This window comes from Gavia stellata, chromosome 3 (genome assembly GCF_030936135.1).
Source record: "Gavia stellata isolate bGavSte3 chromosome 3, bGavSte3.hap2, whole genome shotgun sequence".
NCBI classification, from domain to species: domain Eukaryota; kingdom Metazoa; phylum Chordata; class Aves; order Gaviiformes; family Gaviidae; genus Gavia; species Gavia stellata.
In genome coordinates, this window is record NC_082596.1 from 734,279 (window position 1) to 761,565 (window position 27,287).

Below are 27,287 nucleotides of genomic sequence, written 5' to 3' on the forward strand. Positions count from 1 at the left end.
AATATAGTTTTAAAGTTTACTATAGTCCCACTGTTGCCTGGTAACAACTCCATGATGTTTCAGCAATAGTATCTCTTGGAACATTGCTTTCTGAAAGCAGAAAAAAAAAAACCTCCATATTATTCATTGAACAAGACACCCCTGTATTTTTCCCTTTCACACGCAGCACACATTGACTGAAAGACAAAGATTTTCTGTAGTGCAATATAAAGTATTTATTATTACAATATTTACAATATTACATGGTAGGTAAGCTATTAAATATTGTAGCAGAACACACCTATATTTAAAATGCTTTTCTACTTGATTTTAATGAAATTAAGCCACCATTCATTATGTTCATTTACCCCAGAAGAGTCACAGAAATTAGTGGAAAACAAAATGAAGGGCTTTAAGATCATCTGTGAAGCGTTTAGTCTTCTTGGTCTTCAGAGAACAGTTAGTTACCTGTTCGGCTCCAAAAGAAAAAAACCCGCATTTAGGCAGTGCACCTGAAACTGCTAAAGAATCATAGAAGGGGTTGGAAGGGGCCTTTAAAGATCACCTAGTCCAACACCCCTGCCTTGGGCAGGGACATCTTTAACTAGATCAGGTTGCTCAAAGACCCGTCCATCCTGACCTTGAACACTTCCAGGGATGGGGCATCCACAAATTCTCTGCGCAACCTGTTCCAGTGTATCATCACCCTCATCATAAAAAATTTCTTCCTTATGTCCAATCTAAACCTGCCTTCTTTCAGTTTAAAACCATTGTCCCTTGTTCTGCCGCTACAGGCCTTGGTAAAAAGTCTCTCTCTGTCCTTCTTATAAGCCCCCTTTAAGTATTGAAAGGCTGCAAAAAGGTCTCCCCAGACCAGAGGGTCTTATGAGAGCTGAGTAGAGGGGGAGAACCACCTCCCTTGACCTGCTGGCCACGCTTCTTTCGACGCAGCCCAGGAGACGGTTGGCTTTCTGGGCTGCAAGTGCTCATTGCCAGCTCATATCCAATTTTTCATCCACCAGTACCCCCAAGTCCTTCTCCGCAGGGCTGCTCTCATCCATTCCTCCCCCAGCCTGTATTAATACTGGGGGTTGCCCCGACCCAGGTGCAGGACCTTGCACTTGGCCTTGTTGAACTTCATGAGGTTCACATGGGCCCTGAATATGTCTGAATATGTCTGAAGGCCCTGAATAGTCTGAATATGTCTAAATACATTCAAGTATCAGAATATTGCAGTTTTCTGTACTTTTTTGCATTAATTGAAACGAGGAATATGAACTGACAGTTATTCATTGTTCTCATGGTATGGGAGCAAATAGTACTGTGCCTTTGTCTGGTAAGACTGGAAGGCAAAGGGATTAGTTTCTCTTTCCTGTTGGTTTGTCCAGAGGAAAGTAGTACATTGTTCCATACAATGAATAAAGCATTTCCCTTCAGCTGGGGTAACTGTCAAATGCCTGTTGTATTTTGCTCTCACTTGCTGTTACTGGCTCAGTTAGGGGACTGATGAGATGAGCTGTACTTCACCTGGTTAGAACACTTCCATGTTCACTGCTCATGTTGTTGGGAGGACTTTGATATTGGAAGACTCTGCAGTGCAGATTTACATATGGTTCCATAGGCCTGGGAATAACTGCCCATTGATGCTTTTGGATCACCAGCAGCTCCCATATTTGCAGTAATCTGGAATATCTTTTTACTGGACTTCGGAAGGGGATGAACATCTTTGCTGTGAAAGTGAGTATTTCTTGGATTCTATTTGAGAAAGAAAAGCAAGATGGTTAGTAACCTGTAATCAGCTTTCTAAAATACAAATAAGGAACATAGATTTTGCTTCAGCTGAGGAGTATGACATATCGTGAATGTTATATGAATAATAAACAAAACTGACTGTTTTGTAAGATCAAGAATAGGATGGTGAGGATGATGTGAGGGAGAAGGGCTGAAGAATGGGTGTATCAAGAATGAGCTAGCTGCACTGGAGCGACATATGACAAACTAATCCTGCACTAGAGCAAAAATCCAAAGGCCTGTTGGGCTAGTATCTTGTTTTCAACAGTAGTGAATGCTTTAAATATATGTACAAAAGCCAGATCATCATCATCATTCCCCAGTATATCCTCCTGGCTTCTGCCAATGAAATGGCTTGGTGACTTTCTAAGTTGGAAGCTGCATATGGATACTGTGTTTATCAGCCCCTGTGGGGAAAAGTTAATAATACATTAATACATTAATACATTACAATACATTTGAACCTGCAGTTCAAGAGAAGAGCTGTTTCACTGCAGCTTATGCTTTGTGAACCTCTATGGTTAACTGAAAGGTAAGAGTTTCCACTCAGTATTGTGGCACTGGCTGCTGTCACCCCAGCCATTACAGGAGTCTTCCCTGGTCAAATTGCTGAGAACAAGAGTTTCATGAGCCTGAGAGAATATTGAAAATGAATGCAGACTGAATGCAGAGCAAACTGAATGCCAGAACTTTTCAGCTCCTGCTGAAGCTGAATGGGAAAAAAGGAAAAGTCAACATTAACTTAACGCAAGATCAGCCACAATGCTGATGACCTTCTATCACAATATCCTGTCTCTGACACGAGTCAGTATTAGCCTCTCAGGGTACAAATATAAAGCACGGGGCATGTGTAGGGTGATCTTCTCCCTAGTACGCTCTTCCAGTAACAGAAAGTTGGTCACAATTACCTAAAGATTCTTCAAAATGCATTGTTCATAGGTACATCTGCACATGCAGCATTCTCCACAATCTCATATTGTGGAATAATTGGTTCCACACTTGCTCCACACTTGTGGAATAAATGGTTCCTCTCACTCTCAAAACATTTTGTATGGGATTCCAAAGAAGAGGGGCTGAAAGATGGGTTGCAAGTGTGCATGTGGACATACTTGGAAGTTACTGGCAATCGCGTCTCCTTTTAGCAGTTATTCATATGTATTTTCATATCAGTCACAACAGTGAGAAGAATCATAGAATCATTTAGGTTGGAAAAGACCTTTAAGATCATCAAGTCCAACCGTAAACCTAACCCTGCTAAGTCCACGACTAAACCATGTCCCTAAGCACCTCAACCCCACGTCTTTTAAATACCTCCAGGGATGGTGACTCAAGCACCTCCCTGGGCAGCCTGTTCCAGTGTCTGACAACCCTTTCAGTGAAAAAGTTTTTCCTAATATCCAATTTAAACCTCCCCTGGTGCAACTTGTGGCCATCTCCTCTTGTCCTATCAGTTGTCACTTGGGAGAAGAGACCAGCACCCACCTCACCACAACCCCCTTTCAGGTAATTGTAGAGAGCGATGAGGTCTCCCCTCAGCCTCCTCTTCTCCACGCTAAACAGCCCCAGCTCTCTCTCAACCACTCCTCATCAGACTTGTGTTCCAGACCCCTCACCAGCTTCGTCGCCCTTCTCTGGACACGCTCCAGCACCTCCATGTCCTTCTTGGAGTGAGGGGCCCAAAACTGAACACAGCATTCGAGGTGCGGCCTCACCAGTGCCGAGTACAGGGGCACCATCACCTCCCTACTCCTGCTGGCCACACTATTTCTGATACAAGCCAGGATGCCATTGGCCTTCTTGGCCACCTGGGCACACTGTCAGCTCATATTCAGGCAGCTGTCAGTCAACACCCCCAGGTCCTTTTCTGCCAGGCAGCCTTCCAGCCACTCGTCCCCAAGCCTGTAGCATTGCATAGGGTTGTTGTGACCCAAGTGCAGGACCCGGCACTCAGCCTTGCTGAATCTCATACAATTGGCCTCGGCCCATCGATCCAGCCTGTCCAGATCCCTCTGCAGAGCTTTCCTACCCTCAAGCAGACCAACACACCTGCCCAACCTGGTGACGTCTGCAAACTTACTGAGGGTGCACTCGATCCCCTCGTCCAGATCATTGATAAAGATACTAAACAAAACTGGCCCCAATACTGAGTCCTGGGAAACACCACTTGTGAACGACCGCCAACTGGATTTAACTCTATTCACCACAACCCTTTGGGCCTGGCCATCCAGCCAGTTTTTTACCAAGCGAAGAGTGCACCCTTCCAAGCCATGAGCAGTCAGTTTCTCCAGGAGAATGCTGTGAAAAATGCTGTCAAAGGCTTTACTAAAGTCTAGGTAGAGTATATCCACAGCCTTTCCCTCATCCACTAAGCAGGTCACCTTGTCATAGAAGGAAATCAGGTTAGTCAGGCAGGACCTGCCTTTCATAAACCCATGCGGACTGGGCCTGACTGCCTGGTTGTCCCATATGTGCTGTGTGATGGCACTCAAGATGATCTGCTCCATAATCTTCCCCAGCACCGAGGTCAGGCTGACAGGCCTGTAGTTCCCCGGATCCTCCTTCTGGCCCTTCTTGAAGATGGGCATCACATTTGCTAACCTCCAGTCCACTGGGACCTCCAGTAGAGATCCAGTAGGAACAAGCTTGAGTCTTAACAGTGTCTGCAGCTTGTTTCTAGCTTGAAATGGTTCAGATCATTCAGAGCTGTGTTCAAAGAAGTAATTCGCTTTAAGGTAAAATTCGCTTTCTGTCACCTGACAGAAAGCAGGTGATCTCACCCAAATCATCTTTGATAGTGTTATCTATCAGAAGTCCCTTCACACAACTGTGCTCAGCATACGTCTTTAATGGTTTGGAGCTCCAGCACATGGACACTCAAGTATTCTTTTGTGGGGATGTGAGAAAGTCCCACGACAAGTCAATCTTTAGTGCCACAAAAAAGGTAATCTGTGGTGCCTCCTTCCATAGTCTTCCTCTGCCATACCTTCCTCTGATCACCTTATGTTGGCTAGACTCTCCTTAAGCTAGTCAGTGGACAACTAGCTCAGGAAAAAGAAAAAGCAGGGGCAAGGAGGTCATTTAAGAACCCAATGAGGGTAAGAACTCTTACAAGGAAGTGTGGCCAAGAACAGGGAAGAGGGAGGAGCAGAGAGGACAGGACTGAAACCTTCACTATTCTGCAACAGCAATCCATTAGGCTGATTCCAGAGGTAGTGCGAATTCTCCAGCTAAGTTTGGAATATCCAACAATCTCAATTTGATTAAAAAAGAATTTGCAACCTACACACTTTGGACAGGACAAGCCATGCCTGAAGATAACGTAAAAGCAACTGATCTGTTATTCTCAAGTCAAAGGGCGTTTTTGGTGCTGCTGACAATCTGAACAATGCAATAATCTGAAATGGTGTTCAAATCCTCACTTGTCTGAAGTGATAAAATTGAAAGTAGAATGGAGTGCAAAATTAGCCTGCCCTCTAGAAAAAGGGCAGTGGAAAAAAAGTCATATATCTCAGCACATCTCAAAAGACGTTGCATTAAAAATCCAAGATAGAAAAAAGAAGTAGTGGCAGAGAATCTGCAGATACATTTTTACTTTTTGATTACAGTTAGCTGACATATATGATCCATTACAATTGATCTTTGTGAAAAAAATACTGCTAATGAGGCAGAGACCTAGATTTACAAAAGGGCTGTGTTCTCTGAAGTACCTAATTCCTGTACTTAAATTCAGCAGTCATTCACAGAAGTCTTGCATAAACCTATAGGCACTAAAATACTCTTGCTGCTCAAGTCACAAATGATAGGGGTTTTTTTGAAAGTCTGGGGTTAGACTTAAAACTCCAGGAGAAAGTTAGTGTTTATAAACCCAGACTAGCTGAAGATCAGCATTACATATGCTGGAGATGTAAGGTTTAAGCCACATCTGTGCCCTTCGCATTTCCTGGTTACTACAGATGGTCTTCCTCTCAATGCTCTGCCTCATGCACAGAACTTAACTCAGGGTCATAAACTTCATTAGTAGACAAAACACCTGAAATGTAGGTATTGCAACACTGAAGACTGCGATATGCAAGTTCCTATATGAATCTACCCCATATTAGACCCAAGTTGTGTCTAGTTATTTCCTCTGTTAGCAGAAACTCTTCAGTCAGCATACTCTTCAGCTCACTAGTAAAGGGAACATACTCTTTACAAGCCCAGCTGCCTTATCAAATTAGGTTACTGGTACCATTTGACTGACACTACATACAAGCAACGAAATTGCACTGTGTATCTTTGTCATAAGTAATTTTAACTGATAAAACTTTATTAATTTAGTCACTCTCAGAACAATATGTCTTACCTCTCATTTAAGTATTTTTACAAAGTTGCAGATTAAGATATTTTGTGTCTATCATTTTGGTCCATGAAAAGTTAAGGTGGTTTTTTTTTTGGTAGGACTGCTACTCACATTATAAAGGTTCTGTACACTTGTAGGAGGTAGCTGAGCATTTGCATTTGCCCGTGTGATTTGTCTCCCCAGTTTCCTATTGTTGGGGATTCTGGCCTGTTGAGAAAGTGGTGCAGAACAGTTCCTGATCACAGCACCAGAATTTGCATTACCTGCAGAAGAAAAAACATGAGAGAAAGTAGGAAAATTGTGAGGACACAGAACACACTAACTGAGCCAGGGACAGAATGTAAAAATGAAGTCATCCCCTGCCACCTTGCTTCATCTCACAAACAGAACAAATATATTCAGAATAAAATTAGAATGTAGTAGCAAACAAAACCAGTTCTAAAGGGCATGGGAAAAGATAACAGCAGTAGAGAAGCAAAGAGAAAACAGAAAGGAACATAGAGTCACCACTGATGCAGGAAAGAGCCAAAGAGAACATCATACACTCAAAACTCATTCAACAGTCTTTTCTCCTTACGTCATTTTCCTCCCGCACTTTCAAACTCTCATTTTGCCATGTAAATTCCCCTTATTTCTTTTTCCCCACTCAATGTCTTTTCTTCTTTCTTCCCCATAATAATGCCTTGTGGTGGATTACATCCCACTGTAGGAGGGGAATACCTACTTTGAACAGCAGTGTGTGTTATGGGATTGTATATCACATTGATCTTTGACCTCTGACATAAAGTTCTTGTTAAATCTTCACTCTGGGTGGATACTTCTGGCTGGACACTAGTTGTAGTTCCAGTATGCACATGCGAAGTTCTTAGAAGAGGCGGTGTTGGTTCTCTCTGGCCTTTCCTGGTAGGTAAATTCACAGAATTGGAATTCGGAAGAAGTGGCCTTGATTCAGACTGACTTAGTTGAATATTTTCTCTCCGCACTTGCTCTTTTGGATGGCTATTTAATTTCTTTTCAAGGATCATCTACCGAAAGGAGAAGTTGGTTAGACTTCACACAGCTACATAGCATAGCAGAGGAACAAAACATAAAAACAAAGAGAAAGACTTACAAATAACTGCTATTTATTTCACAGGACAGGTAACAAGTGTAATTTTAAAATTAATTTAGGGTTGGAAAGAAGATAGGAATAATATTCTCAGTGGAAAGAAAGAATAGGCTGAAGCATTAAGAAAAAGGATTGGGTGGACAGGCAATTTAAATATATCTTGAGGGAGAACACCACTAAATAAAATGGGCATTAGCCAGAAAGACAGAATCTATATGCCCAAAAGGTCAACACTATGTTGTTTCTTACCATCTCTTTCTAGAACTTTGCAAAGCTGATTTTTTAATGGTCAAAGCAACGTTCACTCTGGTTAGTTCACGATTATTTCTCACCTACCTCTACACGCTATTATCTAGCAACAGAATCCTTGCCAAGGTTTTGGGTCCTGGTGCAGACAATCTGCTGTCAACTTCCTGTCATCACAGCCGTCCCAAATTTGACACCCTATCAGTAAGATTATTCAGAACTATTCACTTCTTTTAGCCTTGTACCTAGATTATCTGTGACCAATCTATTGACATTTAGAATATCTTTTCTACCTGTGCTCAGGATTCACTTTACTAATTCACCTGCTCATGACTCCTAACACTCTTATCACAGTAGAGTTTATTAGTTTCCTGCTATTAAAGGCCTTAACAGAAATTTTAAGTAGGTTCAACTTTTAAAATTCAATTTTATTTTTTCTTTCTTCAATTTTAATTGCTGTTAATAGAAGCAAGAACACTTTTCCTCTCTCTCTGGGAAGCTGGACACCCTTATTACTCTTTCTCAGTCTTGGATTTTCTGATCTCTGAGCTTTCTTTTCAATCTTCTCTTCCCACTATCATTCTTTCCGATGCCTGTTTTACTACATTTACATTCCAACTCCTGCTCTTATCACCATCTTCCAGTTCCTTTGCCTCATAACATGGCATTTACATAATTTCTTTCACTGTAAAAAGGGAAAGAAAAAAAAACACACCCCAAAACTAAACCAAAACCAAATTCTCCTCCTGAAGACTTGATTTAGTTCCATTTTTGCTGCTCCTTGTATTTCTTTGTTAGAGCATTCACTCCAGCTATCCTCCCCCTACTGCCTCAACACCACCATCCAGATCAGTTCTGTATCTCTTATAATTAGTTCCGATTTCTGTTTTTATTTGTTCTTCTTTCACTTCTTTAGACATTACTCAAATGTTCATAGAATCATAGAATGGCTTGGGTTGGAAGGGACCTTTAAAGATCACCTAGTCCAACACCCCTGCCTTGGGCAGGGACATCTTTAACTAGATCAGGTTGCTCAAAGACCCGTCCATCCTGACCTTGAACACTTCCAGGGATGGGGCATCCACAAATTCTCTGCGCAACCTGTTCCAGTGTATCATCACCCTCATCGTAAAAAATTTCTTCCTTATGTCCAATCTAAACCTGCCTTCTTTCAGTTTAAAACCATTGTCCCTTGTTCTGCCGCTACAGGCCTTGGTAAAAAGTCTCTCTCTGTCCTTCTTATAAGCCCCCTTTAAGTATTGAAAGGCTGCAAAAAGGTCTCCCCAGACCAGAGGGTCTTATGAGAGCTGAGTAGAGGGGGAGAACCACCTCCCTTGACCTGCTGGCCACGCTTCTTTCGACGCAGCCCAGGAGACGGTTGGCTTTCTGGGCTGCAAGTGCTCATTGCCAGCTCATATCCAATTTTTCATCCACCAGTACCCCCAAGTCCTTCTCCGCAGGGCTGCTCTCATCCATTCCTCCCCCAGCCTGTATTAATACTGGGGGTTGCCCCGACCCAGGTGCAGGACCTTTTTATTTTCCTTTTGATCTTATTGTGTATATCAAATGGCATCAAAAGTACTATCTTTCCTTTTCCCTGTACCACTAAAAATTTTGCATCAGCCTTTTTTTACTTATGTGCTTGATTATTGCACCATTTCCTGATTTTTCAAGTACACTATTTCCCCACATTAATGCATGCAAAATATGGCTCCTAAAACATCACTCTCCTTTATTATTAGTGCATCAGCTACACTGATCCTTCACTTGCTTTTCCTCCTCTGTTAATTAATTACTCTGAAATCTGATAGTTCTGTGTACGTGGTGCAGCATGCAATGGCACTTGATTATGCTCCAGCAAAAAAGTTCAGTCTGTTAGGTTATGTGATAACAGCTTGTCTGCAGACCCACAATGGCGCTCAGAAAGACAACGGCAGGATGGGGACCCCAAATAATACTCTGCTGAGGTACTCCCTGGCCCATTTACAGAAGCCATCAGCCCATCAAAGGCCCATCTGCACAGGCTGCGAGGAGCACAGAGATGCACTATGGCTGGTGGGAACCCAAATCAAGGGCTTCTCAACACTTTGTCTGGCCATGCCCTGCACCTGATCAATGCAGTTTGCTCTATCTTCTTATTAAATTCCTTTCTCTTTCCTGGAAGAGAGGCTGTCTATTCTGTCTGCGTGTGCGTGTATGCAGGTGTGAGTGCCAGCAACTGGAGTCAGATCACAGGTCAGAGGGCCTGTGCGTCCATGGTGCCAGCAACTGAAGAGTTCAGGTATGTGAGTGAGCATGTGATTGCTAGCAAAGATCAAGTCAACTAGTCAGTGAATAGATCAAGTGGCCTGGGAGCAAGGGGTTGACTGGGTCTCTAAGGGCCAGCTCTGGGTGTGAGAGTGCCTGTGTATCTCTAAGGGTGAGAACACTAGGGGCACGGAAGGGCTAAGGGACCTGCAAAGTCCTGGCCGGATGTTTGTCTGCATGGTCTGTACCAGCAACTGGAGTAGGGCTGCAGCCTTGGGGGCTTGTATATCCAAGTGCCAGCAACTGAGGAGACTGGGATCCAGGGGCCAGCTATTGAGCAGACTGAGTGTCCGAGATCAGCTGCTGCAGGGATGCACCTTGTACGTATGTGTGTATATATATTCTCACGAGTGGACTTCCATCTTGATTAGCCAGAGAAGGGAGCAAGATGAGGCTGTTGGTGCTGTCTATGTTTGTGTAAGTGCTCTGAGTGTCTGTTTGTGATCCATGTGGCCAGCCATGTATATATGTATATATGTAGTGTGTATGTATTTTCTGTGTGTGTGTGCCTACTGAGAATGTATCTTCAGCTTTGCTACTGGCTGGACCTGGGGACATGGAGTGGCAGCAGTCTCACCTCTCTGGGACTGTTGGATCCAGCATAATATATTTTCCTTTAACACAGTCTTTCTCAGACATCATGCTTTACAGACTTTTCTTTTCCCAGTGGCAATCTAGATTTAAAGACCTCCCAAAAATTACGACAGTATGGAACTGACTGATAAGAAACACCAAGATGTAACTGTAAGCATGTATGGAAAGCCCAGGGGAATGCAAATAGAAGAAAATGACAGAATTCATTAAGTGTGTGCAAGAATGGCAGGTTACCTGGAGGATTAGGATTTTGGAAAATAGGATAAGAGAAAATACCTCATACAATTTATTTCGATATTCTGCCACAGACAGCTGGATATCATCACCTAAAGGAAGAATCACATCATAATCCAGAGAGGGCTCCCTGGCTGGACAGTGAAACCTAAGAAGGTGATAACACATAATGTAATTCACTAAGACTAAAAACAGCACCACAGATTAATATAATGTTAAAAAGAATTGTTAAACCATCTACTGTGACCTCTAGTGTAAACAGGGTTAGAGAAAATTAAGAATTAGCTGTCTCTTGTGCCAAGAGCAGGTCTATAACAGAAGACCTGCTATAACAGCAGGCCTCTCAGAAGACAGCAGGGGAATCTGCACATTGGTATTACTCTCACCTTTTCACATAAGGATGCTGCAGCGCCTCCTCTGCTGTGAGTCGTTTATCAGGGTTAAATACTAAAAGTTTCTTCAGAAGATCCAAGGCAGGCAGTGGAGTAGAGGATGGTAAAATCTCCTCAAATGTTACTCGCTGCCTAGAAGTCAAAAAACAACAATATAAGCTCCCAGCATCTAATTCACAGTGAAGGCATCAATTACACTTCTGGGAATCACATCAAGGTGACACTTGACTCCAGAGCTCACTCACAAACTGTGTGTCATAATCCTGGAACACTCTAAAGTATAGGCCTGTGAGTACGGTAAAGTCTTTTACCCCTTTGATCAGATTTGAATGCCTCCCTCCTAGTACTAGGAACCTACATGAAGTGCCTAATTTGCAAGTCTAGTCCTTCTCTTGTTTCAGTTGGAAAGAGTGAGAGATATCAGACAGTATCAGACACAGGGGAATAACGAGTCCTCTGGACAAGTCCTTCTTTTGTTCTTTTGACAATGCAGGAAGCCCAAACTCCTAACTTGGATGTTTCAGTTGAACTGTTAAAGATCCCATGAATCCAGCCTTTAGACCGCAGAAATATATTTCTGTATAATTTGCAATGAGAAGATGAAGTTTAAAAATCAACATAATGAACAAAAGAATATCTAATACATTTGAAAAATTGGTTTTAAACCACAATTCTTACTCATATTTTAAATAATTTTGTTACTCCATGACACCATTCTTTTAGTTTAGAAAGATGATTAATCACTGAACATCGCATTTGAACTGAGTGGCTCAGAAAAAGTCTTTTCAGTTTTGAAGACTGAGATTTCACTCGCTCTTTTACCTAGCTGGAGCCATCCGTTAGAAGTTAGCCACTTGACTTTCACATTTTTGGGGGGGAAAAAAAAAAAAAGAAGCTAACATCCATAGAGCAGGGCTGTCAAAAAAAAGTGCCTGCCCAAATTCTCCTACGCAACTTGTGACCCATGATCCAACTACCTCAGGGCACATCCTTGTGTGGCATTCACAAATAGTCGGTTATCCTTAGGAAAAGCCAGAATCAGATTCTTGACGTATACCAACATGAGCATTCTAGTTACCCAAGGATGTTAAAGAAACTGAAGAGCTGTTGTAACAAGGCAGAAAAAAAATCTACCCCAGGAGAGAGGGAGGGGGAGGTGCCACTCTTCATTTCCTCTACAAATTGGCTCTTGGATGAGAAGAGAAGAAATTGTTAATTGTCTCCATGAGACTACTCCCAAAGTACTGGGACAGAACCAGTGCAGGGCCTAAATATCAGATTAGGCTCGAGGCCAGTGCTTTTATCCTGGCTCTCACAGGCAAAATACAAAAAAGTGCTAAACAGCACAGAAAACTGCAAAAGCTGAAAGCAGCCATTAACAAGCCCTCAAATTTGATGCAAAGCAAGAGAGGGAGCATGCCATGGAGCAGGTAAAGGAACAAATAAACCAGTGTTGAGAACAAATGCATCAATATTATGACCAGCAACAGCTAAACAGGTGTAATTACTATAAATTCCTGTTTAGTACACTCCAATCAAATCTATTGTGATGTCAAAGCCCTCTAGCCCTATGTTGGGTGCCAAAAAGGACTCTGGTGGGTTGACCCCAGCTGACAGCTAAGACTTCATCCAGTCACTCACTGTCTCCCCCTCAGCAGGGTGGGGAAAAGAATCAGAAGGGCAAAAGCAAGAAAACCTCATGGGTCAAGGTAAAGACAGTTCAATAAGTGGAGGTTAAAAAAAGGGAAATATTTAAAAAGAAAAAAACCAACACAAAAATACAAGTTGTGCAAAAGCAATCACTTACCACCAGCAGACCGACACTCAGCCAGCGTCTGAGCAACAGCTACTTTGGAGAAATTCCTTCCCACCCATTTTATTGCTGAGCATGACACTATATTGTACGGAATATCTCTTTGGTCAGGTCAGCTGTCCCAGCTGTGTCCCCTCTCAGTCTCTTGCCAACCCTTAACCTACTTGCTGTGGGGGCAGGGTGGAAAACAGAGACAGCCTTGATGGCTGCTGTGCAAGCATTGTTAAGCAACAGCTGAAACAGTGCTATGTTATCCACACTGTTTTGGTCACAAATATGAAACATAGCAGCATATGAGCTGCTATGAAGGAAAATAACTCCATTCCAACCAAAGCCAGTACAGGTGCACAGCAAAAGGATGAGAAGCAACATTCACAAGTTGCATCAAGGGAAATTCCTATGGGATACTGCGGCCATTCACTTCTCCCTGACAAGGTCAAACACACATGCCATGCTGACAGCTGAATTAGCAGGGACAAAAGGGTCTCAGTTCCTCAACTACCTGGCATAGATTGATACAGGAATGCTGGCATCACTGAATGAAAGGGAATAATGCTCCAGGATGCCAACTGAAGAAGTCAGCAAAAGTCAGCATGAAAACGCATATGCTGTTCATGTGAACAGCAAGGGACCTCCTACAGCTTATGGTTTGAGCCACCCTAACCTAAATCTATAAAAACTTATCAGTAAGCATTCAGAGAACTCATATCACACATAGCTGGGCTATGTGTATTGCAGACTCCCTGATGAGAAGGGATGCCCACTAATATCATGACAGATACAAATAGAGAATACTTAAAGAGACTGGTGAGTAATTTGCTATGGCTATTAGATAGTCTAAGAGCATTAAGTTTACTAATGTTTACTAATTAGGTATGTAATAAATGTATAATTATGTGGTAGTTTGTGTACATAACTGGAGGAAAAAGAACCATGACAGATATGACAGAAAAAAAAAAAAAAAATCACAGAGATTCATTAAGCAGCTGGAATGAGGCTGTCAGCCTGAATAGATTCAGGCTTTCCATCAGATACCTGAATGACTCAGGATAGGAAAATATTCTAGTTTTGAGAAAGTACACATGACAGTAGCTTGGAATGTAGGCCCAGCCTCATTTTGTTTTGTTATTCCCAGATTATGTCATTGGTCTTCTCTTTTTTTTTTGTTTCCCCCCCCCTTTTTTTTTTTTAACTTTACATCCCTTCCCTAGAGCTAGGTGAATCTGCAGAGAGCAGAAATCATTTCCACTGGTGAACACTGGAAGGTGAACTTCAGGGGATCTTTTTGCCAACACCATACAGTAGATTGTTGACTTCTGAGACACACTGAACATACAAGGCTTACCGGGAACTCAAGCGGTTAATAACTGAGGCCCTGTAATCTGATTGCATAGCCAAAATATCTGCAATAATGAAAAGATACTGTTAATGCCAAGATTAGAATTACCAGAGCTACACAGTTTATGAAGGAAAGCAAATATTGGATATTAACATAGGAAATTATCCTAATAAAACTCAATGGGAGTTCTTACGGAAGGGGGATGGAATATTTACTTACAAATTTTCTAAGCTGATTTTCTCAATTCCTATTCATTCTATCACAGATTTCACAAACTTGCAGTCTTATACCCACATACGCAGAAGCACCAAGATATCTGAGGCCAAATGATCTGGCCAGGATCACTTGTGTGGGACACAGAGAACAAGGGATACCAGCTATTGATTTCCTCATCACATCCGCTGGGATTCTTTTTGGTTGGTGATGATGAACTGTTTTCTGAACAGATCTGTCATACTCTCAAAGAGTCAACAGTTGCTATTGAATTTTTTTTTTTTGCTTCAGAATCTTGCTTCTTTGGTCCCCATAAATCCTAGGCAAAGTTGCTGCTCATAGGTTGGTTTTCCTTGTTTGCAGTAATGCTTTGAACAAGTGTCTGTTTTCCCTTGTTTGGCTAAAAGAAAAAGAAACTGTGCCTGTGATATGCTGCAACCTTACAGCCATTGTCCTGTGGTAAGGATACAGGATCTTCTGCTAATGAGTCATCTGGCCTGGGGTCTTGTCTTAGAGTGCAGACCTTCCAGTTATGACATTATCAACACATTTCTCAATTGTATTGCTGAGAATGGAATAGTATTGTTTGTTATTAGTGCTGGCTATTCTTCTAACTCCTGTTTTGGTGTTTTCACACACAAATTTCCATTCATATTTCATTCACAGCAACCAAATCTCTAATAAAAACTATAAATAGCTTTAAGCTTGAATGGAATTCTCCAAAACTGTGATTTGCTTAAACTGAAGGTAGTTATTTTTCTAAGAACTATTTGTTAGCTCAGTTAGAACATATTAACATGTTGTAAAAGTTTATAAAGTGTATGGGCTGTTAGACTGGAACTCATAGAAGACAATAATAGTAACAAGAACAATAATCCTCCTCCTCCTCCCTTTTGGATTTAACATATCCAGCTTTCACTTCTGTGTTTAGATTTCCAGACCAAAAAGTCCAACTTACCTTTACTGTACAAGTCCCACTGAAGTATGTTTTAACCTGTTATCCTCTTATAAACCTCAAAAATGTTTTGAAAGCCTCGTTCTTGTTTCTCATCTAATCAGGTATGGGCTTATTTTCCTCTAACACATTTCACAATTAAGTCTTTAATTTCCTGGGAAAGATGTTAGAACGACTCACAAGAGATACCTTCTTCCCTGATCCAGCTGGGCTGCTTTCCTTCACTCTTTTAGTCTCTTCTCTAAATACCTTTCCCCATAGAAGAGTCCTACCTTCTGGGGATGGGGCAGGAATGACTCTCAAGATCTGCTCTATTTGATTCACTGTTGATGTTCCAGGAAAAAGAGGTTTCCCAAGTAGCATCTCTCCCAGAATACAGCCAATGCTCCACATGTCTACACCTTTAGTGTAACTACAAATAAGAATAGAACAGAGTTAGGACTAAATCAAGCAAATATTTTTCTGTACCTGGTATTCACATCATCTACATTAGCTTATTTTGCTAGAAAAACAAGCTTGCTCACTCCTTGAATACGAACGCTCACAGGTTTTAACTATAAAGTGAATGAGATTTGGGAATCATGAAACCAACAAGCATAAAACAGAAAGGAGATTTATACTACTAAAAGTCTATTCTAGGAAACCATAAAACAAAATATATTAAAGATAAATGCCAGGACAAGGTAATATATACTTTTCATGTGACCAACAGTGAAGATACAAGTTGCTGTTTGGAAACAACTAACTTTTCAGGGCATAATGTATCTAGAAAGTAGTTACAATTACTTAAGCAAAGTAAATGCCAAACAACAAGTAAATAACAGTTTGCAAAACATACACATTTCAAATTTGGGATACTAACCTAACCTATACTTATTTTCTTTTCTGATCAATAAGATTTGTATATTCAAGTCAAAAAAAAGGACTAAGCCTGACTAGCAGGGAGCTGATTTAACATTTGATTACAGAATATTTTCTGAAGGTCTATCAAAAAACTCTCCTTAAATTTGGTTGGTACCCAACCAAATTTTGTAAAGGTGCAGATTTAAGGGGAGAAACAATAAGTCTACTGGGGGAAAGGATGACAAACAGATGAGCTGATAATGTATGTAAATGGACAATCTAAGAAGCCAGGAAGGAAATGTACATGTAATGAGAGATTTTTATGTTGCAGAACTGAAGTTTAAATGCATATTGAGAAAATGGACTGCTGACATGACATTACATCTGGTGACATCCAAAATGAAAAGATTTAAGACTTTTAGACAATAAATTTTCCCAGTGGTGAAGAAATTCTAGAATCCTATCCCTTCACTCATATTAAGCGGTTACCTCCGAGAGGAAAGTAAGATCTCAGGGGCTCGGTACCAGCGTGTTGCCACGTATTCCGTTAGAGCAGGGTTGCCTTGGTCCTCACTGATCTGACATAAAGAACGGGCCAGCCCAAAATCACAAAGTTTAACAAAGCAGTCTGCATCCAGCAAGATATTTGAAGGCTGAATTGAATAAAGGAAAATGAATAAGCTTTTTACTCTCTGAATGGCAGATTATTATCAAGGTTCTTTTACTAGTCTCATTCTTTTCATACTTTTCCATTTAGTGTTTAACAGAAAACTTGAGTGAAGGATAAAGACTATGACTGAAATATACCTTCTGATCTCTGTGAATAACATTTCCTGAGTGGATGAATTTAGTTGCCTTCAGGAGTTGGTAGAGAATGTAACACTTGTGGATATCTTTCAGCAAACTCCCCTTCTTAATCACAGCATGCAAATCTGTCTCTGTAATATATTACATCAGTAATATATTTACATCAGTAAAGGATTACCAAGTTGTGAATATCACAGAATCACAGAATGATAGGGGTTGGAAGGGACCTCTGGAGATCATCTAGTCCAACCCCCCCGCCGGAGCAGGTTCATCTAGAGCAGATTGCACAGGAATGCATCCAGGCGAGTTTTGAATATCTCCAGAGAAGGAGACTCCACAACCTCTCTGGGCAGCCTGTTCCAGTGCTCTACCACCCTCAAAGTAAAGAAGTTCTTCCTCATGTTTAGATGGAACTTCCTATGACCAAGTTTGTGCCCATTACCTCTCGTCCTGTCACTGGGCACCCGTGAAAAAAGACTGGCCCCATCCTCCTGGCACCCACCCCTTAAGTATTTAGAAGCATTAATAAGATCCCCCCTCAGTCTTCTCCTCTCCAGACTAAAAAGACCCAAGTCCCTCAGCCTTTCCTCATAAGAAAGATGTTCCAGTCCCCTAATCATCTTCGTAGCCCTTTGCTGTACTCTCTCCAGCAGCTCCCTGTCCTTCTGGAACTCGGGAGCCCAGAACTGGACACAGGACTCCAGATGCGGCCTCACCAGCACAGAGTAGAGGGGGAGGATAACTTCCCTCGCCCTGCTAGTCACACTCTTCTGGATGCACCCCAGGATGCCATTGGCCTTCTTGGCCACAAGGGCACACTGCTGGCTCGTGGTCATCCTGTTGTCCCCCAGGACTCCCAGGTCCCTTTCCACAGAGCTTCCGGTGTGTCCGCTGCTCCTCCCAGTTTTGCGTCGTCAGCAAACTTGCTGAGGGCACACTCTATCTGTTCATCCAGGTCATTGAGGAATATATTGAACAGGACTGGACCCAGTACTGACCCCTGGGGAATACCACTTGTTACACACCTCCAGCTAGACTCTGTGCCACTAATCACAACCCTCTGAGCTCTATCTGTCAGCCAGTTTTCAATCCACCCCACTGTCTGTTCCTAAGCTTGCCTATGAGGATGCTGTGGGAGACAGTGTCAAAAGCCTTGCTGAAGTCAGTTAGACAACATCTACTGCCCTCCCCTCATCTATCCATCTAGTCATGCCATCGTAGAAGGCTACCAGATTGGTCAGACATAACTTCCCCTTGGTGAATCCATGTTGACTACTTCTGATAACCTTCTTTTCCGCCAGATGCTTTGTGATGACACCCAGAACGAGCTGTTCCATCATCTTTCCAGGGATGGAGGTGAGGCTGACTGGCCTGTAGCTTCCTGGGTCTTCCTTCTTGCCCTTTTTGAAGACTGGAGTGACATTGGCTTTCCTCCAGTCCTCAGGCACTTCGCCAGTTCTCCAGGATCTTTCAAAAATGATGGAGAGTGGCCCAGCAATGACTTCTGCCAGCTCCCTCAGCACTCACGAGTGCATCCCATCAGGACCCATGGACTTGTGGATGTCCAGTTTACTTAATTGGTCTCTAACTTGATCGTCCTCAATAAAATGAAAGTCTTCCTTCTTCCAGACTTTCTCCATTACGTCCAAATTCCGGGACTCCTGAGGGCTGGCCAGAGCAGTAAAGACTGAAGCAAAGAAGGCATTCAGTAACTCTGCCTTCTCTGCATCATCTGTCACCATGGCACCTGTCTCATTCAACAGCGGGCCCACATTTTCTCTAGTTTTCCTTTTGCCTCTGATGTACTTGAAGAAACCCTTCCCGTTGACCTTGACATCTCTTGCCAGGTTTAATTCCAAGGAGGCCTTGGCTTTCCTCGTATCATCCCTGCACACTCTGACAGCATTCTTGTAATCTTCCCAAGTGGTCAGTCCCTTCTTCCACATACTGTAAACTTCCTTCTTCCACTTGAGCTTTTTCAGAAGCTACCTGCTCAACCATACAGGTCTCCTGCTTCCCTTGCCTGATTTCTTGCTCTTAGGGATGCACTGATCCTGAGCTTGGAAGAAGTGGGACTTGAATATCACCCAGCTCTCTTGAGCATCCCTACTCTCTAGAGCCCTGACCCATGGGATTTCTCCAAGCAGTTCCTTGAGGAGATCAAAGTTAGCCCTCCTGAAGTCCAAGGTTGCGATCCTACTTGTTGTTTCGTGCATACCGCACATGATCCTAAACTCTATCTTCTCGTGATCACTACAGCCAAGGCTGCCCCCAACCTTAATGTCTTCCACTAGTCCCTCTTTGTTTGTCAGTACTAGGTCCAGTAGTACACCTCTCCATGTTGGCTCCTGAGTCAAAAAGTTATCATCAATACACTGGAGGAATCTCCTGGACTGTACATGCCTGGCTGTGTAGCCTTCCCAGCAGATATCAGGGTGATTGAAGTCCCCCATGAGAACCAAGGCCTGTGATTTTGAGGCAACTCTCAACTGTCTGTAGAAGGCCTCATTAGCTTCCCCATCCTGATCAGGTGGCTTGTAATAAACACCCACAACAGTGTCTCACATATTAGCCTGCCCCTTAATCCTTACCCACAAGCTCTCAACTTGCTCTTCATCTGCCCCCAGGGAGAGCTCGATACATTCCAGTTGCTGTCTCACATAAAGAGCAACTCCACCACCTCGCCTTGCTGGCCTATCTTTCGTAAAAAGAACACAGCCATCCATGACAGCGTTCTAGTCATGTGAGCTATCCCACCATGTCTCAGTAATTGCAATGAGATCATGGCCCTGCAACCGCACACAGATCTCTGATTCTTCCTGTTTATTCCCCATGCTGCATGCATTGGTGTATAAGCATTTCAGGGAGGGAGTTGTGCATGTAATTTTCACCCTAGAGGGGTGGTAGGCCTTCTGGTTCTCAAAAATACTAGTACGCTGCCCCACAAGTGCTGAGCTACTACACCCAGGCACCTCTCTAGCAAGCCCAGTTACCTCCCCATCACCCTTCAAATCTAGTTTAAAGCTCTCTCAATGAGCCCTGCTAACTCTTGTCCTAGAACCCTCTTCCCCTTGTGAGATAGGCTTTTCCCGTCTGTTACCAGCAGGCCTGGTGTCTGATAAATCAAGCCATGGTCAAAGCACCCTATATAAGTTCCTCAAAGCAAGGCCAGAATAGATCATTGTCCAAACTGTAATCTTTCAAGTGCATCCTCAACAAAAGTTAACAGCGTAATTACTAATAGTACTGCAATCTCTCTGTATTATCAGTTTGACTTGCAGCTCACGCTACATTTACTGTTCTATTATTGCATACTTTTGTTATAATAAAATTGCACAGTCTTTTCCATATGCAACTCTCCTCTCTCTACAAGCCTTCTAATTTGTTGCTAACTGCCATCTTTCCTTCATCTCAACCAGCCAGCTCTCATATAATTATTACTCCCTTTAAAGTTTCACTGCTATTCCCATGTAATCACAACTGATATATATATAAAAAAAACCTGCACTGCTCCTACTTCTATGTCTACTTACAAGCATATTCATGTAAATCATCAACACACTACTATCAAAGTACGGAACAAAGATAACTCACAAGAGAGGCTGTATTTAAATGGCTGATGCAATGCTAAGTCTTACCCATGGACTCAAAGATGAGGTAGATGTCCTTGTTGTTCTGAGCTCGGATAACATCAAGCAGCTTGATGATATTTGGATGTTCTCCAAATTCCTGCAGGGGGAAGAGACCCAACTGTCAAAATCAAGTCTCTTGCTTGTGAATCATAAAAAAGGACAATAACCTATTTCATTTTGTATTATTGTCTAGAACAAACATTAACATGCTATTTGCTTCATTATGCTTCTACTGAAATAAATTAAAAAAAAGGATTTAAGCTTGCTCCACAGTATGAAACCAGACAATTAATATAAAAAAAAACCTCAGTTGTCTGAGACATTAGTTCTAAAAAACCCTCTATACCATTTGCAAATAAAATCCAGTCAACTTTACGCCTCTTGTATTTCCTACTGAAGGCAAAGAATTGTTGTGACAGTGAAAATAGAACAAAGTTGTCATCAACATTCATAATTAAAAACCCCAACCAACCAGAAAGTGTCTATCTGAAGGTAGGCTGAAACACTTTACAGGCTGCATTGATTGAACTGACTGTAATGGGAGATCAGACTTTTATTTCCTATAGCTAACACTTCTACGCAGCTAGTGACACTGTGAACATAGTATGCCAACATTTTCATAAACTACCCTGAGTATAAGTAACTGCACCGTAAAACCTACGCTTGTATCTAAAATACGTAAATGAATTTTTTGTTATTATTTGAACCAGTAATGACTCTTTATGTATTTCCATCACACATTCAGTTATAAACAGTATCAAAAATCATAATATTAAGCTATCTCCAGCACACCCTTACAACAGTATCATCTTCCCAGACTCTGAGGCCAAGACAAAATTTGGTTATAATGTACAACATCTAGAAAAATCCACAAATCAACACACTCACCTGCAGCAACTCATGAAAATACACTTACAAAGCAGTAATATACAGCCAGGCCATCAAATACCCTTGCATTTATTCTGAGGACAAAATTCAGAATACCCATCCAAATAATCTAAAGAAAGTTTTTACCCAAAAGGGGTATTTTTCTAGAGATGCAGATCAGTCTTGACAGTGTTACTTGAGTGCTGTTTAAGAACGTACTTCACACTGAAGGAAAACCCCATTATCTCACACTGTCTTGCCCTGGAACTGATAACGGAAAGTTATGAAAAAGTTTCAATCTACACTAAAAAAATCCCACCTTGCAAAAATCTTGTCAGAGCCAGTCCTACTTATCTTTGCTTAAAAAACAATGTTCTCACTAAAGTAATTACCAAAAATTACCTTCTAAAATGTGGCCCAAAATGCACCAAATAGATCTACAACTATACTGAACAATAAACATAAAACCTGCAAGCAGCATAATGACCAGCATACTACATATCACCCAGAACAGAATCATCAAAATGCCCAGATTCTACATCAACACTTCTCAATTATAATAAACTTCATCCAGTCCATCAAATGCCCTCATGATAAACATACAGATTAAACTAAGCAATCATTATGCCCAGGAAGGAATGTGCACAGACAAGCAAATTAAGACAAACATCCAGCTACCAATGAAAGAATATTTCTTACATCCTTCCCTTTCTGATCTCTCAGTCCTGAACCTCAACAAAGAGCTATAAAATACCTTCAAAAATATGAGGAAGAAGCTAAAATTCTTAAGTCTATTGAGCACCAAAAGTAATGAAAGTAAGGTCTTAATGGCACATTAACCTCCCTCCCCCAAAATGACTTGTTCTTTCCTTCAGGAGAAATATCCTTCTTTTTCTTTTCCCAATTCCTCCTCCACTCATCTACGCCAGAAGTGCTATACTTTCAGAGGTGATCTAACTTACAGGTAATTAACTTCTAAGGAATTGTTCTCTCATGTTTTTAGCTCTTAAGTTTGTGGCTTCTATTTCAGGCTTAAAGAATAATTAAAAAGTAAAAAACCTCATCTTTCCTACTTAAACTTGACAGTCTTAGGAAATACCTCTTCCTATGAGCCCTGCCTTGCTTGTGTCCCTAGAAAATCATACTTATAACAACATTATCACTATTCAAAAACATTGATGTTTCCACATGGTAAGTCTGTGGAGGAATGGACAGATCATTTTAATGCCACTGCCACTGATAAGGTCATTAGATGTAGTGTGAGGTCAATTATATCAAAACAAGAGCAGCATTAACTCCATACAGAACCTCCCTTTTAGTTTTGCTTTGATTATTTCAAGTGGTCAAGTTGCACATGACAGCAGAAAAAAATTTTGGCATGTAAATCTCTTCCACACCCCAGCCCCACCTCTGAATCATGGCATTTAAAATTTAAGAAAAACACTTTCTGTCCACAAAGAAGTAAGAAGTGACAGAAAGTGCAAGTCAATATGGTGATCCTAGAGTAGACATACTGCTAAAAATGGGGAAAGAACAGGGCATGTCTCAAAGAAAAAATAAGACCAACTCTCTATTTCATTCAGGTGTTTTTGCCCGGTCATGGAAAGACTGTTTGCCTAGATGGTGCAGAAAAGAAATGAGAAGAGCTGTCAACAGCGATCATTGCATTTTAAAAAAGAATGGGAAGAAAATACATGAACAACATTAGAGATAATTAAAAATTGGAGAGGAGGGGGAAAAATGGACGTTACCTGCAGGAACATAATCTCTCGAAATGTTCTCTAGAATAAAGAAAAAAAACTTTATTATCACCTCAACAGAATGACAGAACAGAATACAGACTTCCAATGAGAGGGTTTAATCCATTCTAATGTCTCAAGCAGAGGAAACCCTTATATGGTAGACAGGCTAGGGAAAAATCCAGTTGCTCACTAGAGAGTCACAAGTGTGCTCTCTGTGCTTAGACACTATAGCATAACAACATAAGGGAGAATCAAATTGTGCATGCCTATGAAGACACTTTTTCCTCAGGGACATCAAACAGTATTTTGTAGATGCCATGATATACAAAGCTTGACATTTATTGCTCCTTTTTAACCTAATATAGCTGTAGACTCTATTATTACATGCCTAATTGTCAAATAACTAACGTCTTTCAGAGACATAAATCCTGAAAATATCTATGAACACCCACCACATCTTTCAGGACATGTTAGAACAATGGTTTCTCACCTGAGCATCTGTTCTGTTCCTGAAAGCATCGAAAATCTTTTTAACAGCAACTATTTCTCCTGTCCTGCGATCGATTGCTTTCCATACAATGCCATAAGCCTAGGGAGAAAAAGGGACAGGTGAACAGTGTACTATGAGATCTTCAGCACTATTGAGACCTTCAGTGTGGCAGTAGAACGTACTCAACAGAGGGACTGAAAGAAGAGGTAATCACCAGCTACCTAGAAGAAAGAGACATTAGGCCAATGAGCAATGCTTGGTTGAGTCAAGGACTAAGAACATCTATACTGAGTCTGACCAAAGGTCCACAAGGTCAAGCATCCAGGCCCCCAAAGCAGCCAATAGCAGATGTACATGCTTATGAAGTTCAGCAAGGTCAAGTGCAAGGTCCTGCACCTGGGTTGGGGCAACCCCCAGTATCAATACAGACTGGGGGAGGAATGGGTTGACAGCAGCCCTGCGGAGAAGGACTTGGGGGTACTGGTGGATGAAAAACTGGATATGAGCTGGCAATGTACGCTTGCAGCCCAGAAAGCCAACCGTCTCCTGGGCTGCATTGAAAGAAGCATGGCCAGCAGGTCGAGGGAGGTGATTCTCCCGCTCTACTTGGCTCTCGTGAGACCCCACCTGGAGCACTGCATCCAGCTCTGGGGTCCCCAGCACAAGACAGACATGCGCCTGTTGGAGCGGGTCCAGAGGAGGGACAATGGAAGTGGTCTGAGGGCTGGAACACTTCTCCTATGCAGAAAGGCTGAGAGAGTTGGGTTTGTTCAGCCTGGAGAAAAAAAGGCTCGGGGAAGACCTCGTTGGGGCCTTTCAATACTTAAAGGGGGCTTATAAGAAAGACGGAGAGAGACTTTTTACCAAGGCCTGTAGTGACAGTATCATAGAATCATAGAATCATTTAGGTTGGAAAAGACCTTTAAGATCATCAAGTCCAACCGTTAACCTAGCATTGCCAAGTCCACCACCAAACCATGTCCCTAAGCACCACCATCTACATGTCTTTTAAATACCTCCAGGGATGGTGACTCAACCACTTCCCTGGGCAGGCTGTTCCAATGCTTGACAAGCCTTTCGGTGAAGAAATTTTTCCTAATATCCAATCTAAACCTCCCCTGGTGCAACTTGAGGCCGTTTCCTCTTGTCCTATCACTTGTTACTTGGGAAAAAAGGAGAGAGACAACCCAATTGCCAACAGTGTAGTATTATAACATTTATCTGAGGTACTTATACGCCAGCTGTTTGTACTTCCTGATGCACGGGAAAGGACCTGAACCCATACTCCAGGACCACACATATTCTTGGGAAATCTGCTTCAGTGTCACTATCTGAGTATTTAACCATGAAAATCACTCAATATCACATACTGCAGCTGTTTTACTTTGTACAAGTATTTAAACATTAACTGGGCATTTCTGAGTGAGAAATGACCCCACTGTGCAGATATAAGGCCTCTCCTAGAATGTTGAAAGTTAAAATTCAAAGCTATGACCTAAAAATAAAAAAAAATGGATCTGTACCACAAGGAAGACTGAGTAATCACCATTTGCAAGTATCACACAGTCATCCAGAACAGGGAAAACTCAGGTAGAAGTTCCTGTTCCCTTAGTAGACAACACAGCTTTTAATTAAAAAAAAAAAAAAAAGAACTGTTTGAATTCCCTCACTGTACAGGAACAGCTTATCTCCCTTGCTGCTGCACTTCTCTGCTCTGTTTTTTGGGCAGTCCTCACCTGCTTCAGGGACTCCAACAGCCTTTTAAGTGCGCAGGTAAGTACATCAGCTGTGTACATACACAATACATACAGAACTTTCTGCATACAAGAGGCAGAAAACACAAGTATTTAGGAGACTGCAACCACTTGAGTTAAGAGCTCAACTAGTAGTTTTGATAATGTCAGTGATGCCTAGATGATGGACCTGAAGCCTCTGAAGTCCATTAAAGACCTGGATGTATGTAGTTATGTTTGTGAAACAGTCTCCAAATAGACCTCTCAAACAATTTGATATTTCAGATGAAAGAATAATGTCATTCTGTTTGAAGAACCTAGCATGTTGAAAGATGTAATATGTTACATTCAGTCAAAGGGAGAAAGCTGATAGCTGGTAACAAGATGGCAGCACACCTCAAGTCAGAGGCAAACTTGGAATGAAATACAGCCATAAGAAAGACCAGTGTGAAATCAAAAGGAGAAACAAAACATTGTTTTAGGGGATAATGAAGAAAATGAGCCTCTCTCAAGGGCCCCATTGTAATTGCACATGAAATACTTAACTACTCGTATCCACATAACTAAACAATGGCAAAGAGCTGCCAGAATAGAAAAGCAGATAATCAGGAAGGGTTTAGAGACTGCCTGAGGAGAAAGATCTTAGAAATTAACATCGGCTCTCAGATGAAAACACATAATTTTATGGGGAAAAAAATTGCTTGGTGTGGCGTAATACTTTTAGTAATGGGGTTACAGTAAACGCGAAAGAATCTGGCAGGCACAAACAGAATATACTTTAAAGATTCATTTTACTATAAACCAGGTGTACATGCAAGGTCGGTGCTTTGCGTGGCGGTTCTCCAGTAAATTACAGGAAAAAAAACCTAATGGGGAATTCAAAAGTATTTTCAGTTTCACATGCTACAACATAACACCTTCCTCTGAAATTTAGTTGTGAAACAACTATAACAAGTCACAGAAAGTTACCAGGCTACGATTCGTGACTTTTCTTTCTTTATTGGGCATAATAAATATTTCAAAGTCAAGTTTTTTCCTCAACTATATAAACTCTCAGACCGCCAGCACTAGACGCGGCTCAGGGCAGCGGCCTGCGGCAGGGACCGGGAGAGCGCAGACAAAGGCGCCGCCGGGACGGCGCGCACGGCAGCGCTAGACCCCGCCGCCCGGCTCCCCGAGCTCCCAAGCCCCACCGAGGGCACTCACCCCCTTGCCCAGGCGCCTCTTGATCTCGTACTTCTGGGAAACGAGCGCCTCCACCTCCGGCACGCTCATGGCGGGCACGCCGCGGCGGCGGGCGGCGCGCCCGGCGAGCGGACGAGCACTCCACCGCACGGCACACCAGGCCGCGCGCGGCGCTCTCCCTGTTGATTCCTGCTGCTATGGAAACAGCTCCGCCGCACAACGCATGCGCCAGGGGGCCCATGGCGCTGTGGTGCCGCTGGCGGGGCCTGAGGCGTGGTGCGGCCGTTTCCGCCTTCCCTCCTTCTCGGCCGGGCGCTCTGCGGCGCCGCCGGAGGTGCTGCCGTGGGCCCGGCCGTGCCTGTTGGCTGAGCGGGCGGCTGCTGGGGGAGGCCCGCGCCTCCGCCGGACGACTGCCCTCGGACAGCGGCGGGCTGTGGCCGCCGTGCTGCTCCGCTGCCAGGCGTATGGCGGAGGAGTGGCGCAGGCAAAGTGTAAAGTTTCTCCAGCGTCACGCATCTTGGGCCTTCATCTGATAAACTCTAAAGAAATGCGCTCGCGTCAGTGGGGGAGGTCAGACATTGCTCTCAGCACCTGGTATCATTCGAATGCACTGCAAAAAATCTTCCTACTTCTTTTTAATCTAGCACTCGTTATTGCTAATGCTTACAATGCAAATCT

General features: G+C 42.5%; 1 protein-coding gene across 2 annotated transcripts; it reads right to left on the reverse strand.

The window, feature by feature from the left end:
* Positions 1 to 290: 290 nt before the first annotated feature.
* On the reverse strand, positions 291 to 26,699 carry MAPK15 (mitogen-activated protein kinase 15). Of its 2 annotated transcripts, XM_059815285.1 has the most exons (14): positions 26,631 to 26,699; positions 23,692 to 23,790; positions 23,211 to 23,240; positions 20,599 to 20,689; positions 16,961 to 17,091; positions 16,643 to 16,806; positions 15,583 to 15,722; positions 14,149 to 14,206; positions 10,985 to 11,122; positions 10,641 to 10,746; positions 6,834 to 7,134; positions 6,221 to 6,372; positions 1,507 to 1,734; positions 291 to 447 (listed from the first exon to the last, which is right to left on the reverse strand). In XM_059815285.1, the coding sequence occupies exons 1-13, from the start codon at positions 26,697 to 26,699 to the stop codon at positions 1,528 to 1,530; spliced, it is 1,686 nt and encodes a 561-aa protein (XP_059671268.1). In that variant the 3' UTR covers positions 291 to 447; positions 1,507 to 1,527. The 2 variants fall into 2 exon arrangements, with proteins under 2 accessions (XP_059671268.1, XP_059671270.1); XM_059815287.1 differs by lacking the exons at positions 16,961 to 17,091; positions 26,631 to 26,699 and having other exon boundaries at positions 23,692 to 23,746.
* Positions 26,700 to 27,287: the final 588 nt, after the last annotated feature.